Source organism: Balaenoptera acutorostrata, chromosome 3 (genome assembly GCF_949987535.1).
Source record: "Balaenoptera acutorostrata chromosome 3, mBalAcu1.1, whole genome shotgun sequence".
Taxonomy (NCBI): Eukaryota; Metazoa; Chordata; class Mammalia; order Artiodactyla; family Balaenopteridae; genus Balaenoptera; species Balaenoptera acutorostrata.
Genome location: NC_080066.1, coordinates 86,169,896 through 86,189,850, shown reverse-complemented (window position 1 = coordinate 86,189,850; position 19,955 = coordinate 86,169,896). Strand labels below are relative to the sequence as shown.

Here is a 19,955-nt window from a genome sequence, read left to right as displayed (position 1 = left end):
AAACTTTTTATGCCGATATATTATTCTCTTAGTAAAAAAATGAAAAACTGGAGTGAAGGACAAGTGCTATTTTTGAGTGTCTGAGAATTCCACATGTAATTTTCTGTTTGGTGGGCAGATGATCCCACCTAGTGCAAAACTGTGATTAGAGCTATATTTTCTTCAGTTTTACATCATCACAGTTCTTTCATCCTCCATTTCCCTTGGTGGAATTTCCCTTCATCTCTGTCAACACTAGACCAGTCTCTAGGCTACACTCTTTGCCTGTATCTCTTTCTTTTTTAGATCCCATTTTTTTCAGACTTGATATTCCTTTCTAAGAAAAAGCAAATTCAGCCTAAAAGTATTAATAAGTGTCTTAATGCTGTTTCAGTCAGCATTTGTAGTTCAGCAGCAGAGTGGCTGATTTTGGGTCTTTGAGCTGTTCCAGCAGGCCGTGCTGAGGGTACCAGAGAATGATCTGGCACTGATAGGGCAAGTTCTCAGTGGTCAGAGTGCATCAAGTTCAGAGTGCATTCAGGCTTATGGAGCCCTGATTTGTGAACCTCATTGCTGGTGTTGAAGTATTCCTGCCTTCTCAACGAAGTGCATAGATTTCAGTTAGAGTCTTTCTCTGGAGAACATTCAGGGTGATAAATTAATTACCAGACTTTTTTGTGGTGGGCTTGAAATCAGAAATGTAATTAGGATGTTTTTCTATTTAAGTTAGGTTAAATCCTTTTTGGGTTACCCCTTACATTTTTCTTTTCCCCTCAGCTATCACTAGAATAGTTGAAAAAAAAAAAAAGAGGTTATTTCCCTGTTTTATGGGGCTGTGAATTCTGTGAGGAGCTATAACTCAGATGGCACCTTGCAGAAAGGAGGGGAAGCAAATAATTACATAAAATTAGCATGTATTCTCTTACCCCTCATCCCCAACTTTTCCTCTCTCACTCGGGCAAAGCAGACAGGATTGGCACTGGATATGCTTCATCTGTATCATAAGTCCTTTTGCATGGCTGCTTTTCTCTAGCAATCCCATTCTCTTCTGATTTTTCTGGTGTTTAAGGTTCTCAGTTACATAGATCTAGGCTGTATTGAGTATTTCATTTTAACTAGCTTTTAGGTCTGTGGTCCGTTTTGAGTTAATTTTTTTACATAGTTCACTGTAGGGGTTAAGTTTTTTTTTTTTCTTCCCATCTTTGCCTTTTATTTCACCTTCATTTAAAAAAGTATTTTCTCAGGGTTGTGAACCTGAGGTTGACTGTTTCTTTTCTTTAAGTAATTTAACAAAGATGTCTCTCTGGTGTCTTCTGGCTTGTGTAGCTTCTAACTAACAGCAGATTAGACAGTGCAGAAGAAAAGATCGGGGACTTCCCTGGTGGTCCAGTGGTTAAGACTCCACACTCCCAATGCAGGGGGGCCCGTGTTTGATCCCTGGTCAGAGAACTAGATCCTACATCCTGCAACTAAAGATCCCGTGTGCCGCAACTAAAGATCCTGCATGCTGCAACTGAAAGATCCCACATGCCGCAACGAAGATCCCGTGTGCTACAGCTAAGACACAGCACATCCAAATAAATAAATAAATAAATATTTTAAAAAGTAAAGATCATACACTTGAAGACAAAGTAATAGAAACTATCCAAAATGAAACACAGAGAGAAAGAAACGACAAAACAAAAAACAAAAAACCCAGAGCATCACTGGCCTGAGGAACAATATTGAGCAGTCTAGTGTACATCTAATTCGAGTCCCATGGCTACTGGAAATGGAAGTCCTCCTCTCCCCAAAACCCCCAACTTTTAAAATTAATTAATTAATTAATTAATTTTGGCTGCACTGGGTCTTCTCTAGTTGTGGCATGTGGGCTCTCTAGTTGCAGCATACAGGCTCTAGAGCACGTGGGCTCAGTAGTTGTGGCACATGGGCTTAGTTGCGGTATGTGGGATCTTAGTTCCCCAACCAGGGATCAAACCTGGAGCGTGGAGTCTTAACCACTGGACTTCCAGGGAAGTCCCCCAACTTGTTTTCATTTTTGTGTTAAAATAATGTTAGTTCTTGTTTGATGGCTTCTGAATTGAAAGGTAGGAGACAAACTTAGCTGCTGAGACTTGGAAGAGAGCTAGAATTCTGGTTAACTAGAATCGTGTGAAGGGTGGCCACTCAGTGTTAAAGCCCCCAGGAGGATGAACTTAAAGTAGACCCAGTCTGCTGCACTGATTCTACATAGAACTTTGTGAGGCAAGGGGGCACTTGAGCCATCACTCTTCTTAGATGGATTCACAGACATTTCCTTGGGAGGCTTAGCTCAAGAATGGCAAGTTTGCTGTTCCTATCTCCTGAGTCTGTACCAGACATCACTAGTTATTTTTAGAATTCTTTCCTGCTGTGTGTTCCAGTCAGCCACACTGGCTGATTCTTGAGGTGAAGTCAGTTTTTCTTCCCTGTTTATCGACTCACAGGTCATGAAAACAGGATTATTATAGATTACTGAACCAAAGTTTGACCCATCCCTGTATTTGAGGGTATCTCAGCTTCTACAGGACAACTCTGGAAACTCAAAAAATGGCTAGCTTTCTCACTGTTTTTAATTTGTGCAGTTCTGTACTCTAGTTTTCTTAAGTCTAATAAGTTTTTAGAATTGTTCATGATTGACTTTTTGACCTTATTTCTTTTTCTGATTTTATGTGTTTTTAGTGAGAAATAGATTTAGCTTACTAGTTCAAAGTTATGTAGCTGTCAGAATTTTAGGACTTAACATTTTATTCATCTCTGAATTTTTGTTAATCTATGCTTTATAGGTAGAACCTTAGCAAGTTAGTACATTGCTCATTTGAAATTATATAAAAAAAGTTTAAAACTCATGACTTCGTAGAATGGTTTCTTTTTCTATTATTATGTTTTATCTTTGCAGCTAGGAAAAGCAGATACCCTTTCTCACAAGTTCAGAAGAAAATCAAAAGTCAAGGAAACCAAAAGTGGGCAAACAACCACTGCTCAAAATATGACCCGTTCTTCCTTTAGTTCTTCATCAAATGTGACTTATGAAGAAGACTATTATTTGGATAATTTGCAGGATAGAGGAGACAAAGAAGTAAAGAAATTTTCTCTTAATTCAGAACTTTTGGATTCTGAGTCACTCACAGAACTGCCCTTGGTTGAGAAAATCTCAAATTGCAGGCTGTCTACACCCTCTTTGTTTGCTGATAACAACATGGAAGTTTTTCACCCTCCTCAGTCCACTGCAGCCTCACTTGCCAATGAAATCTCTTTAGCTTCTTCTTTGTTGGAAGAAACTACTGAACACATGCATTCAGATCTTATGGAGGTCTGTAATAATGAAACCATATCAGTGTCTTCTTACAAAATTTGGAAAGATGAGTGTTTGTTGATGGTCTGGTCAGTTTTTAATAAGAGTGCTTCAGAACTGAAAAGTGCTAACTTAGAAATTGCTCCTGCAGAAAATTTCAAGGTAAGACAATGAATTACTTAATGTTTCTTAGTGTAAGAAACATTACTTAGTGTTTCTGCTGTTGACTCATCTGATGGCTTGTAAATTTCTCCCACATCCTTCTTTCCTCTTTAGCAAAAACAGTGAAAGGTGTGACAGATTGTTTTATTATTTTAAGTCGGAAAAGTTTATTCAAAACAGACAAGGAAACATAATAAATACGTATCGGGGAAGACTGAGAAAACTGACCCAATTTCTTCTATGAGCTAGAATGCATTGAATGGGATACCGCCTGGGCCTGACCTGGGCAGAAGTTCCTGACTGTAGATGTGCGTTAGAATCACCTGTGGAACTTAAAAACACAAAACAAAACCCAATTCAGTTGTCTGAGCTTTACCACCAGAGCTTGAGTAAGGGTGGAGAATGAGAGGGAAAGATTTTTTTTTTTTGCACTCTCCCAGCTTTAAAAATCTGGTGCTAGGGACTTCCGTGGTGCTCAAGTGGTAAAGAATCCACCTTCCAATGTAGGGACACAGGTTCGATCCCTGGTCAGGGAACTAAGATCCCACATGCCCTGGGGCAACTAAGCCTGCGCACCACAACTACTGAGCTCACGTGCCTCAACAAGAGCCCGCATGCAGCAAACTATAGAGCCCGCACGCCCTGGAGCCTGTGCGCCGCAACTAGAGAGAAGCCCGTGCACCACAGCGAAGAGCCTGCATGCCACAACAAAAGATCCCACATACCTCAGTGAAGCTCCTGCATGCCGCAGCTAAGACCTGATGCAGCCAAAAAAAATAAATTAATTAAAAAAAAAAACTGGTACTAGCTAGTATTGAGAGCCACATGACTAGAGTTTAATCTGTTTTTTGTTGTTGTTAAACCATACAGACATTTTCATTGTAATGCTATTTGTTACATAATTCTGACCTGTGTATTATTATTTCTTAATTATCTGTGCTAGTGAATTTTTCTCAAGTGAAGTTGTCAGTTATCTTCATGGTGTGGCTTGTTATTAACATCTCACAATTGTATGCTTTTGTACCACTTCAATTAGATAGAAAATTGTTATTCATATGATAGCCTGTATTGATCCCTTCTTCAATACTTACATTACTTTTATTTACAGATCACTGAGCAACCTGGATGCTGCTTGCCTGTAATAGAAGCAGAAAGCACCAAAAACTTTCAATACAGTGTGCAGATGGAAAAACCTTTTACAGAAGGGAATCTTTCTGGTTTTATAAATTATCAAGTGATGGATACTCATTCTGTTCAGCTCGAATTTTCAGTAAACTTATCACTATTAGATTTCATTAGGTAAATATTTTTTAGAATATTAATTCAAGTTATTCATTCAGCAAATATTTATTAGGCCTCTTCTCTGGACAGAGCACTGTACTAGGTGCTAGGGAGTGTAACAACTCAAAACTACACATACCCCTACATTTAGGGAGTGTTCAGTCTAGGGAGGAGACATCGAACAATCACATAAATGCATGTATAATTGTGAATTGTGCTATGAACAGGAGGTAAATGGTATGATGGGCCATTATAATGTGGGACCTGATATAGGTTCGAGTTGGCTAGTGATCTTGGAGAACCTCTGAGAGAAAGTAATATTAAAGTAATGTTTAAACTGAAATAATTTCAAAGATTCTGCCTGACTTTTTTAAAAGCTTTTAAAGTTTCTTTCATTTGTGTTTCATTTATTTGATTAATTCTTTCATAAAGTCTGTTCATTAAGTTTTAGAGATCTGCAAGAAAATGGCTCAACAAAGTTACTAAACTTTTATTAGACATACAGTATTTAGTATTATACTAGCATTGTGCAGTTACCCAAATAATTGAAAACAACCTTTTAACCCTTCAGCTCTTGTTTAGTATTATGAATATATTATACTATATTCAAACATTTTTTAAAATGAAGGCTGCCTGAACCAATAATGCAGAATACCAATGAATATCTGTAAAAAAATTTTTTTAACCTTCACACATCTACCTGTGTTAGACTACTATAATTTTTGCCCATTCTTTAAAGTCTTTTAGTAAGAACATGTTTATCAATCTGTCAGAGTATTTATTTATACCTGTGTTGCTGAAAAGATAGAATCTAGCCTTCAAAAAACTTACATTCTGTGACTATGAAGGTATGTCCCATGGTGAGCATTAGTAACCTGAAGAAGCACAACATATATGACACAGACGGTTCTTCTGTGCTTATTAATAAAATCCTCTGTATCTTAAAAAAATATTTTTCCTAATTATAAATTCAATACATAGTTATAAAGATTTAAATGCTATAGAAAAATATAAGTAGAATATAAAAATTTCCTATAATTCCTCCCAGAGATACCCCATTGTTAACTATTTGATCTTCAGTCACCTGAACCATTTAAAAAATACATTTATTAAAATACTTTCTCTTGGTCCAGTTTGCTTAAGATGCTAGGTCTTTGTATTCTTACACTTGTACATGACTTTGATAGAGTATCTCATCCCCAAATCTAAAGTATACATGAAAGAAAAGTTTTATATTTGAATGATTCATGAAATTACTTGGTGAGATTTTACTGTAATGACTAATACTCAGAAAAAGAGAGAACTGGGTGATTTGTTGAAAAGACATTTGTTCTTTAATAACATTTGCTTTCAGCATTTTCTTCAGGTTGGAAGATAATGGTAAGTATTCTAATTATATTTGGTTTAAAAAACATAGATTTTGTGGGATTTAGATTTACAATGATTTTTTTATTCTCATGAGCCATTTGAAATGTATTTGTCTGTTTAGAATCATTTCATTCTTAATGGACATAAATCTAATTTTAAAAATTATTTTCAGGCCATTAAAAATATCGACTGAAGACTTTGGTAAACTCTGGTTATCCTTCGCAAATGATGTGAAACAAAATGTAAAGATGTCAGAATCACAAGCTGCTCTGCCTTCTACCTTAAAGGCCCTGCAACAGGAACTAAGACTTCATGTTGTTGACATTATAGGTTTGTAGTGTTCTAAAAAGGCAATCTTGTGTTTATAGGGGCTTTCTTACAATCAGAAAACAAATCAACTCTTATAAGTGTCAGATTTCTTAGAGCTGTATTTCATGTTATGAGTATCTTTCAGATAAGTGTGTTGTTCAGACTTTATTAAAGAATTTTTTTGTGTTGTAAAATATACATAACAAAATTTACCATTTTAACCATTTTTAAATGTACAGATTAGTGGCATTAAATACATTCATGTTGTGCAGCCATTGCCACCATCATCTCCAGAACTTTTTCCTCTTTCCTAACTAAAACTGTACCCATTAAACACTAACTCCCCATTGTCCCTCCCTCTCCAGCCCTTCACAACCACCATTCTATTTTCTGTCTCTATGAATTTGACTACTCTAGTTACCTCATCTAAGTAGAATCATACAATATTTGTCCTTTTGTGACTGACTTATTTCACTTATCATAATGTCTTCAAGGTTCATCCATGTTATGTGTCAAAATTTCCTTCCTTTTTAAGCCTGAATATTCCATTTTACGAATATACCACATTTGTTTATCTGTTAATCTTTTGATGGACACTGGGGTTGCTTCCACCTTTTGGCTATTGTGAATAACGCTGCTTTGAACATGGGTATACAAATAAATCTGTGTTTGAGTCCCTGCTTTCAGTTCTTTCGGTTATATACCCAGAAGTAGAATTGCTGAGTCATATGGTAATTCTATATTTAATTTTTGGAGAAACTGTCATGTTGTTTTCCACAGCAACTGCACCATTTACATTCAGCAATGCACAGGGGTTGCAGTTACTTCACATCCTCACCAACACTTATTTATTTATTTATTTATTTTGATAATCACCATCTTAATGGGTATGAACTAGTATCTCACTTTAGTTTTGATTTGCATTTCCTTAATGATCAGTGATGTTGAATATCTTTTCATGTGCTTATTGGCCATTTGTATATCTTCTTTGTAGAAATGTCTATTGAAGTCTTTGTATTAAAGAATTTCTCACTTTGTTTTGCTGTAGGCAATGAAGGGCTGTTGGCCTGTCAGCTGCTCCCATCCATCCCCTGCTTGCTGCATTTCCGAGTTCATGGTGACATGTTAGCCCTGTGGTTCAGATCCTCCTGCTCTACTCTTCCTGATTATTTACTATATCAGTGTCAAAAGGTGATGGAAGGATCCTAGCAGAAGCTCTGCTTATATTTTACTCCATCAAAATAAAGGGTTTACATAGATAAACTTATTTACCAAAGTAAAAAGGACTCATGGTACTTCTAATGAAAATGGGGATTATTATAAGTTGTGGTTTTATGTGTTTTCTTTATGATTCCTGATCAAGAAAGATCCCCAAGAAACTGTACCCCTAACCTTTTACTCAGGATTGTACAGTATGTTTGGGTCCTAAAACAGTGACCTAAGCTAATGTTATAAACTGCTAATGATTTATATATCACTTAGTGTAGAGGGACTGAAAATATTTATTTTGTTATAAATAATTTTATAGCAGATTTACTCTAGTGCTAGCTGATTTATAGTAAAGCCAAGTCTCAGTTCTCTGCATTAATGGAAGGGAGACATGGACTTAATAATCCCAAATCGAATTCAAATTTGGCTTTGGAATGCAATGTATGCTTTTTGGTAGGCAAGTCATTACTTTCAATAATGTTTTGCTTAGATCAGTATTGAACTAAGTTGGCACAGCACACACTAATAGTTCAGGAGATCCATGAGCATGTTGGATATTGGGGGGATCCAATCTGTGGTACAGTTTTTATTATAGGTAACTTGTTACACATAATTGCAGACAGTTAGGCTATAAAATTTGTTTCCACTTGCGTTTATTTTTAAAATTCAAAGTGAATCACTGTATTCTTGTTTTACAAACTCAGAGCCATTTACAAAATATTGTATAGAAACAAAACCTGTAAGAGCACACAGTACTAAAGCAAACAGGTATAAAAGGACTTTTTAGTTATGGCAAATATCTTAGTTTCCACTTGGGTTTTTTTTTTTTTGGCAAATTAAAATTTGTGATTAGAGTATAAACGGCAAAACCATCTTTCCTTGGCTTTGAGTCCACTACTACTCAATGGATACAACCAGAAGAGTGACTGTCTAAGTATACCATACAAGTTCTTCAGTAAAATATATGATTTTTATGTTATAGTTGTGCCTATATATATGGCCTTTGTCAGAAAAGAGGTTAAGCCTAATATGAATGATAGACCAGAATCTTGAGATTATACATTAATGTTAAAAACTGAAATAGTATTTTATAAAACCTTATGGTGCTGTGGAAAATATTTATTATTTCACTTTTTCTGATACTTCACCATGGAAACTATTCAGGTAATATAGTTTTAAGTCATTGCAGTTAATACTCTGGTTAATTGGTACTGTTGATCACCCGGGTGTGGAATTGTGGTTTTAGGTTATCTCATTATTGATCATAGCTGATAAAGATGCTGAGGAGATTCCCCAAAGCTGATAGAGTTCATTAGTCATTTGTGTTTAGCATATCTCTCCCTAAAAACAAAAGCAGCATTAAAAAAAATTAATTTATAAGTTATTCATTTAGAAAAAAAAACCTTGTTAATTTCATGCTTTCAAAAAACATACAGTAAAACCTTGCTGCAAGAGCAATGAGAAGTGGCTAGAATTTCCTGAGTAGGTTTCTTCTTTTGAATAGATCAGATTCATCCTTAAGCTCCCAGAAGTGTCATGATGAAGGGAATGTGAATGATGGGGGAGTGGTGGACACTGGTGTCTAGACTCATCAGCTTTCTCTTTATTCCTGCCTCTGTCAGCAGCACCCTCCCACCCTACCTGGTTCTGCTGATGCTCTGACAAAGAGATAGGAAGTGCCCTCTCACTTTGCAAAGGAATGTAGAGTGTGGCAAAAGAGGTGTTTCTGTTTTTTGTGTCCCTGCTTCCATGTGTTTGCATGGTCACCAAGGCTGGGTGTGGAGCAGTGGATGTAAGGTGCCCAGCAAGCAGATGGACAGCTAGCTGGGAGAGATTACAATGAGCTACTGTGCTGCTTTTTTACAGGGTGTTCATGGGTGACAGTAGCAGTTGTCATGAGAGACATGCTTGGCCTACAGCTCTGTCTGTTGGTGGGAAATGTGTAATGGTAGGTTAGGGCTGGGAGCGTGATTTGGGGTCTGCCAAGGGGAACATGGTGTCACTTTTGTTCTTTCTAAACCCATTACTTAAAAAGTAGGGTAACAGAGTTTCTACTGAAATGTTTAGTAGAATGTTTACATATTTATATTTTTATGGTTTTTAAAAACAGTAATAGGAAAGAGTAGATTTTAAAGAACTTTAGAGCAGTATATATTCTACCTAAACTAATTAATGTTTTAAGTTCTAGATCAGGCATCACCAACCTTTTTTGCATTGTAGGAGATGTGACTATGAAGTAGGAAGAACAATTTTTGTGGGCAGATCGTCTCTTTACCTTCTAGTCATAATTTAGTCAAGTAAAGGGGCAACATCTGGAGTGAGAGCTATTGTGGGGGAGACTCAGCTGTGTGAGTTCTGTGCTGGGCATCTTTGCTGAGCATGCATGTGGCAGCAAGTGTGAATCTGGGGAGAATGAAGGGAAGACAGGAAAGCCTTAAGAGCAGGTGGAGCAAGAAGGATCAGGCTCCCACCAGAATAGTCCCTGTGGAGTCAGGCAGATTAGTCTCAGGGGAATGTGGGCCCCCGAGTAAGGGTCCTTCTGAAAAAACTGCGGATGGAGGCCGAGCAGTTACCAAGTGCTAATGTGCCAAGCATGCCAAGCACCACAGACGCTCTGCAGAGGAGCATTATTCAAGACAATATTCTGTCGTCTACCAGAACAATTGTGGTGAAAATGCAGTATTTTATTTGTTCCTTTATTTTAGTTCATGTCATGAATATTTTAAAATATCGAGCTTTTTTTTTTTTTTTAATGGATAAATGTGGTCTTTGTCTCATGATTCTGAGTCACTAAAAGTGCACTGAACTTATTCACATGTCTTTTAAGGTGTTTGTTTTCAAAATTTAGGAGGGAAAAATGCAAGTGAATAACAACTTACCAGGCATTAATTACCTTATTTTGGAGTTGAATTCTGTAATTTGAAAAAGATCAGTTAAACGTGTAATAAATACAAAGTGATCTATATTGTTCTTTGGTCTATATGTTCTTTATCATCTAAATAGCTGAATAAAAGTAATATTCAGTAATTAGATAGGCATTAGCTAAAAAGAGCAGAAGCAATTGTAATGGGATGAAAAGAGTAATATACTCATTACAGCCCCAAAGAATGTCATCTAATTGGTTAAATGTATAGATAACTGCTCTTTCTGTATGATGTTCAGAGAAAACTTTATGGGCTTCCGACAGGTTAGAGCATGGATCGATCCTCAGGTGCCTGTCCCTATCCCCTGCTTTCATCCTGGCCTGACCAGAGCATTCAAAGCAGAGTGTTTTGTTTCTGTATTCCTCTCCTCAAGATGCAAGAAACACGGTAAGTCAGGTGGTGACTTAGTGTCCAAAGACTCTGAGTCTCCTGGCCATCTCTGTATTGTGTATCCTAAAACACAAAACTAGATCAGAAATGGTGTTTAAATCTCACTGGTGCCTCTTGTTGCCTATACTGTGTAGCAGAAAAAAATGTTCTGAGACTTGAAACCCCATCTTTGGGCTACAGAAGGTAAAGGAGGTTTAAATGCCTCACACCCACTGCAGTAACTAAAAAGAAGGGTGGCCTGTAGCCAAATGGACTGGGGTTAATGATTATATGAAAGTTACTTGTTATGTGTGTGCATAATGAGAGACTGTGAGCTTTTTATGGTTAGGAACCGGGTGTGTATTTTTATGTCCCTTTTGCCTGGTACCTGACAGTCACTCAGTTTATTGAATGAATGACTAAAGAGACCTGTTCCCTCAAAATACGTAATCTGAGACCAGGTAATATCCAGGGATTGATTTTAGTGATCCTGTGGCTCTCCCAGAAATAAAGTAAAGTGATCTGATCTGGTTTATAGATATAAGTCAGCAGAAAAGGGTTCTAGTGAAAATAGCTCGTGCCAGTTGTACCAGGTAGGAGAGAGGAAATATGACCACTTGATGAGAACCTTACCAGCTTAAGGCTAAGTCCCATGAGAATTTGCCATGTCATTTAAGAGCTCTCTGCAAAATGCAGTGTGATTACAGATAGAAATTATGACTTGGAGAATGGGGACTTTGATGTCCACGAAGTTTTACTGGTCTAGAAGAACTTGTTCTAGGACAGAAAGCAGTAGACATTTGGTCAGTGAAGTTAAAGATAGGGAGCTAATGAATATGATAAGGCAGATTTACCAGCTAAATTAGTATCACTTATTTCTTTAGCAAAGTAAGAACTGATAATGGGAGAGACAACTATATTGACATTATTAAGGTCAATAGTGTCAGGAAAGTTGGGAAGAAACTGGCCCTCTGGGATAAAGCACAGGAAAAGGAGTTATTTAAAAGGAAATGTGTTTCATTTGCATCACACGAGAAACTTTATGGATCTAGGATAGGAGGATACCCACAAAAATGAGTCCCAGAAAACTGTGATTGTGGCCTGGATGCAGAGAAGGTGGGCCTACGAGTGGGGAGAGTCAAACATGTTTACCTATAATGCTGAAAAAATAGTGGCTCCTCCTAAGTGGTTGCAGCTAGTTTATGGGCTTTTTTCCAAGAGAGGGAATCAATTTCCTTTAGTTATTTTAAACTATTTTCCTAAGTGGATACGTACTTTTCCTTTCTTAAAACATTAAGTTGCCAATGTGACTAAATGGCTGACTTCAGGAAGTTTTTTCCCTGATGGGGTCTGACAGGACTTACGCCAAATGGTTAGAGACTAGAGCCTAGAGATTATTTGTGCTTCAGTGAGAGAAAAGTAATTAGAAATTTGTTTGCACATCTTCTCCACCCTTTACATTATGTGACAAATAGGAACAGAGTCAAGGCTTATATATTGTTAGGGAGAGGCATTTGGTTTGATTGGCTACCACATAATTTAATGAAGGTAAGGGCAATATCCGTGACTAGAACAAACTGGTCCTCATTGATGATGGATATCAAGATGTAAGAATTTAGTTTTTTCATCTTAGTTGATGGTTGATAGGGCTAAATAGAAGAGTTTTTGTGAGCTATGGGAAAGGTGAAATGATTTGAACCCAAATATTGGACCAGTCTTCACCTACAGAAGTGATAGGAGTGTCTTTTGTTACTCATAAGGAGCCTTTTTGAGCACACCTGAGTTAATGCTAATGAGGTGACTTTGGAGTGGGGCCCACACACAGCCTCAGAAAGGGGCTGGTCATCAGAGAGACCAAGTGATTAGACAGTTAAAACTTTCAGCCCTACCCACTGACCTCAAGGAAGGGGAAGGTTTGGGGGCTGGAGATTAAGCTCTAAAAAAATTATTGAACAAAGGGATTTGATGAACTTCTGTGTTGGTGAATGCATCACATCCTGGGAGGGGACACACCCCAGTTCCAATGAGGCCAGAAATTCCTGTGCTTGGGACCCTTCTGTTTCTCAGTCTGTGTACCTCTTCATCTGGCTGTTCATCTGTATCCTTTATATTAATATCCTTTATAATAAACTGATAAGCGTAAGTAAGTGTTTCTCTGAATTCTGTGAGCCACTCTAGCAAATTAATTGAACCAGAGAAGTGGGTTGTGGGACCTTCCAGTTTATAGTCATTGGGTCATTAGCATAGGTGACAACCTGCACTTGTGATTGGTGTCTGAAGTGGGGCAGTCCTGTGAAACAGCCTTTAATTTCTAAGATCTGATGCCATCTCCAGGTAGATAGTGTCAGAATTGAGTTAATTTGTAGGACAGCCAGTGTGTGTCCACTTAGAATTGGAATTGCTTGGTGGTGTGGGGGAAAAAAATACATCAATTGACCAAAAAAAAAAAAGTACATATTTAGGTTGTGCAGTGTGATTTTTTTCAGGTTGTCCAACATGATGATTTAATATATATTGTGAAATGATTACCACAATCAAGTTAATTAACACATCCATCACTTCACATAGTTACTTTTGTGTGTGTGTGGTGAGAATACTTAAGGTCTTAGCAAATTTCAGATATACAATATGAATACTACTAAGTATAATCACTATGCTATCCACTAGACTGGGGACCTTTTTAAAATCCCACACCCTAGACCATAATCAGATTCTCTGAGGGGTCAGACATAGGCTCCAGTTATTTTAAAACTCCACAGGTAATTACAACATGCAGCCAAGTTTGAGAACCCCAGTTTTAGATGCTATCTCACCCCATGCTTCCTCTGTGGGATTTTTTTTTTTTTTTGGTTGTGTTTTCCCCACACTCCTTCCTGCAATGGGGATTGATTAAAAGTAATTAGCTATTGAGTGGGAGGTAACTAATGGCATTATTTGGAAAGATTGGGTAGGTACAGAGGAGGAATCTTGTGTGAATATATAAAAAGCTGTAGGTCCTATGGTAGTATCAGCTTAGTGTTTGAATTTAACAAGCTTAGGTTTGCTCTTAAAATGATAGCGTGGTAGGATTTGAGAGATGAAGATCTCTCAAGTCCTAGTGGGAAAGTACTGTAGAAATCATTAGGTAACTTGCAAATTAAAGTTGGATCATCAAATTTTAATTCTTGGCTTCACTAATTACTAATTTGTGCCTCTGGGCAAATTACTTAAACACTCTGTGCCCCAGTTCTCATCTGTATAATGGGGATAATAATAATACCTACCTTATCGGGTTACTGTGAAATGAGGTAATGCACATAGTGGTTCATGTGATCATAATCTTATCAGTTTCTTATATCAGCTTATTAACATCATTATGGAAAAAAAGAAAAAAGAGGGAACAGTAAAGATGAAGGAAAGAGAGGGTCCAGATAAAAGTGAGGAAATTTAGCAGAGTCAGAAAACATCAGAAAGCAAGTTGCCATATTTTTTAACATTATAGAAAAAACAGAAAAAAGAAAGCTTTGTGAAGTTAGAAAAGCTATTTTCAAGTATATCTCTAAATATTTAGAAAAATAATTTTATAAAAATATAAGCAACAGAAAAATACTATGGTCAACTCCCATATAAACTTATTATGAGAGAGAGAGAGAGATAGTAAGACGTGGTATAATATCCCTACAGAAAATAAAAGCATACTAGTATAACATGCTTGCAAAATAGATCAAAACTGTTAACCTACTGTTTCAGAACAAGCTAGATGAAATTTTCAGAATGATTTAAGATGTGAAAGAACAGCATATATTAGTACTGTATAAACTCAGAAATGTGACAGAAATTAGGGAAGAGATAAAAATTAAAAATTTCAGAACTGTAAACTAGAAGAAACACAAACGTGAATAAACACAAAAAATAATGCCTTAAAGGAAATAGAGGATGAAAATGAGGATTTTTAAAAAAATTTTATTTATTTTATTTATTTATTTTTGGCTGCATTGGGTCTTCATTGCTGCGCGCAGGCTTTCTCTAGTTGCAGTGAGCGGGGGCTACTCTTATTTGCGGTGCATGGGCTTCTCATTGCGGTGGCCTCTCTTGTTGTGGAGCACGGGCCCTAGGTGTGCAGGCTTCAGTAGTTGTAGCATGTGGGCTCAGTAGTTGTGGCTCACAGACTCTAGAGTACAGGCTCAGCAGTTGTGGTGCACGGGCTTAGTTGCTCCGCGGCATGTGGGATCTTCCCAGATCAGGGCTTGAACCTGTGTCCCCTGCATTGGCAGGTGGATTCTCAACCACTGCGCCACCAGGGAAGCCTGAGGATATTTTTAAACTACATGAAATAGAAGTAAATATTCAAGAGAAAGTATCAAATATTGAAGATAGGCAAAGAAAGTCCAACATATGGATTATAGGAGCTCCTGAAGAAGAAATCCAAAGCACAGGACCAAAACAAATCCTAAACAGGGTAACTCAAGGGGACATTCCTGAAAGTACAATTTAAAAAAAAAAATTTGTAGCTAGAGGGAGTACACTGTATACCTGAGACTATCAACTGATAAACACAAAGACAAGACATTCTAGTAAGATTACTAAACTCTTTTAAAAATAGAAAAAATTCCTTAGTCATCTAAGAAAAAATAGCAAGAAACTTATAATGAAAAGAAGTCAGATTATTATCAGACTGACACATGCTTATACCAGAAGAAAATAGGATAATATATTTTAGATACTCAAAGGAAGATGTGAACCAACGATTTTACACTCAGTAAAACTGATCTCCAAGTTTAAAGAGAACAAACTGCTATCAACATATAAGTAGTCAGGGAGTACTGTTCCTATGAACCCTTCCAGAGGAAGCTACTAGAGAATGAGATTCATAGGACTGGTTGTGAGCATTGAATGTATGGTTGTTTGTAGAACTAGGAATAAATGAGAATTAAAAGGGAGAAGGTGTAATATATAATGGCTATATGCACTGACAATGCAGATACAGTACAACTGAAAGAAAGGAGGGAAATATAAACATATGCAAAATCAAAAAAATTTTTTGTAATTGTAACAGTAGTGGTACTATTATCTGAGACTCTGTAATGTGGGATAAAACAAATGAGTAATTATGGGGTATTTCAATTTTATCATAGTCTGTATCCTTGAGACCAGGATTCTCAGAGTGGAGAAAAGTAAATATAGATATAATATAGAAGATGGTGAATAAATTCTGTAGTTCTCGTTTTGTGTTGAAGACACACACACACACACACACACACACACACACACACATATACACCTACTGCCCAGATTATGGGCCTGAGGTATAACACTATTTCCCTCTAAAAGAAACTAAGGCTTCTCAAAGAAATGATTGATTCCAGGTCTGGGACAGAAAGTATGTGAGATGAGTCTGAAATATCTTTTATACCAGGTAACAAAGAATCTATCAAAGACCAGTAAAGTCATAGCAAAGAACACAGTACCTAACTTGAAGAGGCTCCCACTGGCCAAAAATGAGATAGTTTGAGCTTCAATATAGGTATGCATTGAAATCCAAATATGCTTAAATCCTTGAGTTCATAATGCTTACTGTTGGAGGATTGTAGGGAATAAATTCATTGTGTTGAAAACTAGCAAATGAAGAGATTAAACCATTGGATAACCAAATGGTAGATAAAGAGAAGCATCTCTTAATAAACTATTCCTGCTAATAAATGAAAAACAAATGATAGAATATGTATACTTTGCAATCTTCAGTGAATTAATGGATCTAGGTATTGAACACTAAGACTGTTAATACCACAGAGAAAGGCAACTAGGTGTTTTGTGCCTCCCAATGAAAGAATACAAATCACCTATTATCTTAACCAAAGTGGTAGAATAATCTGAGTTTGTTAAGTCTCTGGATAAAGTTGCCAGCTTGCAACTCACAATACAGAGGAGACAGGAATAAGTTAAACTGCATCACAAGTTTGCAGTCAGCAAAATTCAGACTGGAAAACCCTAGAGACCTTCAACAGATAAGGAAAAGAAAGAGATGGAATGGAATCTTCGGATTAAAAGAGACATATCAAGTTTCTTAAAAATGGGCAAGACAAAACTATAGTGTCTCGGGATGCATAGTTGGTTATTAAAACTAAAAGAAATGCAAGGAAGTGATTGTAATAAATGTTGGGTGATGTTACTTTGGGGCAGGGAGGAGCTTGTGGTTGGAATTGGGCCCACTGAGTGGCTTTTTGGGTGGTTGGCAAAGTATTATTTCTTGACCTAGGTGGTATTACAACAGTTTCCCCCTTATTAATCATTTATTAAGTTAAAAGCAAAATCAAACAAATGGGACCTAATCAAACTTAAAAGCTTTTGCATAGCAAAGGAAACCATAAAAAAAAAAAGAAAAGACAACCTACGAACTGAGAGAAAATATTTCCAAATGATGCAACCAACAAGGGCTTAATTTCCAAAATACAAGAACAGCTTATACAATTCAGTAACAAAAAAACCCAAACAACCCAATTGAAAAAATGGGCAGAAGATCTAAATAGGCATTTCTCCAAAGAAGACATACAAATGGCTAATAGATACATGAAAAGATGTTCATATCGCTAATTATTAGAGAAATGCAAATCAAAGCTACAATGAGCTACCACCTCACACCAGTCAGAATGGCTGTCATTAAAAAGTCTACTAATAACAAATGCTGGAGAGAGTGTGGAGAAAAGGGAACCCTCTTACACTGTTGGTGGGAATGTAAATTGGTGCAGCCACTATGGAAAACAGTATTGGAGGTTCCTCAAAAAACTAAAAATAGAGTTGCCATATGATCTAGCAATCCCACTCCTGGGCATATACCCAGACAAAACTATAATTCAAAAAGATACGTGCACCCCTGTGTTCATAGCAGCACTATTCACAATAGCCAAGACATGGAAACAACCTAAATGTCCATCGACAGATTGAATGGATAAAGAAGATGTGGTATATATGTACAATGGGATACTACCCAGCTATGAAAACAATGAAATAATGCCATTTGCAGCAACATGGATAGACCTAGAGATTATCATACTAAATGAAGTAAGTCAGAAAGACAAAGACAAATACCATATGACATCACTTATATGTGGAATCTAAACTATGACACAAATGAACTTATCTACGAAACAGAAACAGACCTACAGACACAGAGAACAGACTTATGGTTGCCAAGGGGGAGGAGGGGTTGGGAAGGGAAGGATTGGGAGTTTGGGATTAGTAGATGCAAACTGTTACATGTAGGATGGATAAAGAACAAGGTCCTATTGTATAGCACAGGGAACTATATTCAATATCCTGTAATAAACCATAATTGAAAAGAATATGATAAATATATATATATAACTGATTCAGTTTGTTGTACAGGAGAGATTAACACAACATTGTAAAGCAACTATACTTCAATAAAATTTGAAAAAATAATTTATTAAGTTATCCATTTGTATAGTGTGGTTTTCTGTATCTATGTTTTATTTTACTGTTTAAAAAGGGGTTTCCAAAAAAAGATTGTACGTCATTAAGATGCCCCTAGTAATGAAGTTTGAGCCACTTTCTATAATCAGTTTTTTCATATCATATTTTTGCTTATTATTAATCTATGCTCTGTCTTTCTTGGAGAATATGGGAGCAGCAAGGCTACCACTACCAGTGGAGAAGGAAACACACCAGTTGCTCAGCTTTAATTTCTCCTTTTCCAGAGACTTTTCAAATTGAACCATCCATGATGTGATGGTTCTTTGTTCAGCATATTTCATTCCCCTTCTCCTTTCTCCTTCCATTCTTGTTGGTATGGCCAATGGAATGTTAGTGAATGTAATACAAGCAGAGGTCTTAAGTGCGTATGTGGTTTGGCTGGGCTCTTGTATGATAGTGATTTGCTATGAGGAGAGTTTGTGCCCATAGCTGATGCTCCTTCAGTGGCATGCCCTACTCTTTGCTCATTAGGTGGTTGGATAAAGAGAATCTGGTGAAAGTCTCCAGAAAGGAGACAGTGGAGCCACTGGCTAAAAGAAGCTTGAGTCCTTGAATGAGGCAAACTTCTGTTCCCAATCAACCTCCTTGGACTGTAACCCGAATTTACAATAAGTCTTGGGTTGTGTTAAGCCACTGTGATTTTTGGGTTGTTGCAACACCTAGTATTACCCTGACTAATGCAACTGCATAGACTTATGCTGTCCAATATGTTAGCCACTAGCCACATGTGGTAACCATGCCCTTGAAATGTGACTAGTCAGGACTGAGATGTATTTTAAGTATAAAATAAGCATTGGATTTTAAAGACTTTGTACAAAAATATAAAATATTAAAATTTTATATTAACAATATTGAAATTATTCGAATATATTAGACTGAATAAAATATATTACTAAAATTTTACCTATTTTTATTTCTAATGTGGCTACTAGAAAATTTAAATATGTGACTACATTATATTTCTATGGAAGAGTGTTATCTTGGAACTAACATTCAACCAAGATCTCAATTTATAGACCTACAAAGATCAAATCTAGAAAAAACAATCAGTGATTATTCCTTCCTTGCTGCTAATCCTAACATTAAATCCATTATCCTTAAACTTTAATGGCAATGCCAAGAGAATTATGTCTTCTTAAAAGGAAGAATTTCAGGGACTTGCCTGGCAGTCCAGTGGTTAAGACTCCACGCTTCCAATGCAGGGGGCATGGGATCGATCACTGGGCAGGGAACTAAGATCCCACATGCTGTGTGGCACGGCCAAAACATAAGTAGTAGTAATAATAATAATAATAATAAAAGGAAGAATTTCCCTCAACTTCTGGAAGAATTTGATATCTATTTGTTCTTGTCTTTGTCTCCTTCCTATGTCTAACTTACCTTTGTCTAAACTGCTATTAATGTGTTTTTCAATTTAGACATAATATTGTTCATCTCTAGAGGTTCCATTTGGGTCCTTTTTATATCTTCATGTTCTCTCTTCATCATGCTCAGGTTTTCTCCTAGTTTCTTAAACATATGGAGTGTGATTTTATTTATTTATTTTTATTTTTTATTTATTTTTTTAAAGA

The 19,955-nt window shown here is 36.7% G+C and overlaps 1 protein-coding gene across 3 annotated transcripts in view; it reads left to right on the top strand.

Annotated features, from left to right (window-relative positions):
- AP4E1 (adaptor related protein complex 4 subunit epsilon 1) overlaps positions 1 to 19,955 on the top strand; it is a 97,584-nt gene that overhangs the window by 64,106 nt on the left and 13,523 nt on the right. The window contains exons 15-19 of one of the 3 annotated variants that reach the window (XM_057542579.1): positions 2,897 to 3,454; positions 4,563 to 4,753; positions 6,276 to 6,433; positions 7,461 to 7,603; positions 10,809 to 10,932. In XM_057542579.1, the coding sequence (XP_057398562.1) occupies positions 2,897 to 3,454; positions 4,563 to 4,753; positions 6,276 to 6,433; positions 7,461 to 7,603; positions 10,809 to 10,932 (1,174 nt within the window). Of the gene's footprint in view, positions 1 to 2,896; positions 3,455 to 4,562; positions 4,754 to 6,275; positions 6,434 to 7,460; positions 10,780 to 10,808; positions 18,346 to 19,955 lie in introns of those variants that run through there. The other 2 variants (XM_007170400.3, XM_007170399.3) reach the window with 2 other exon arrangements.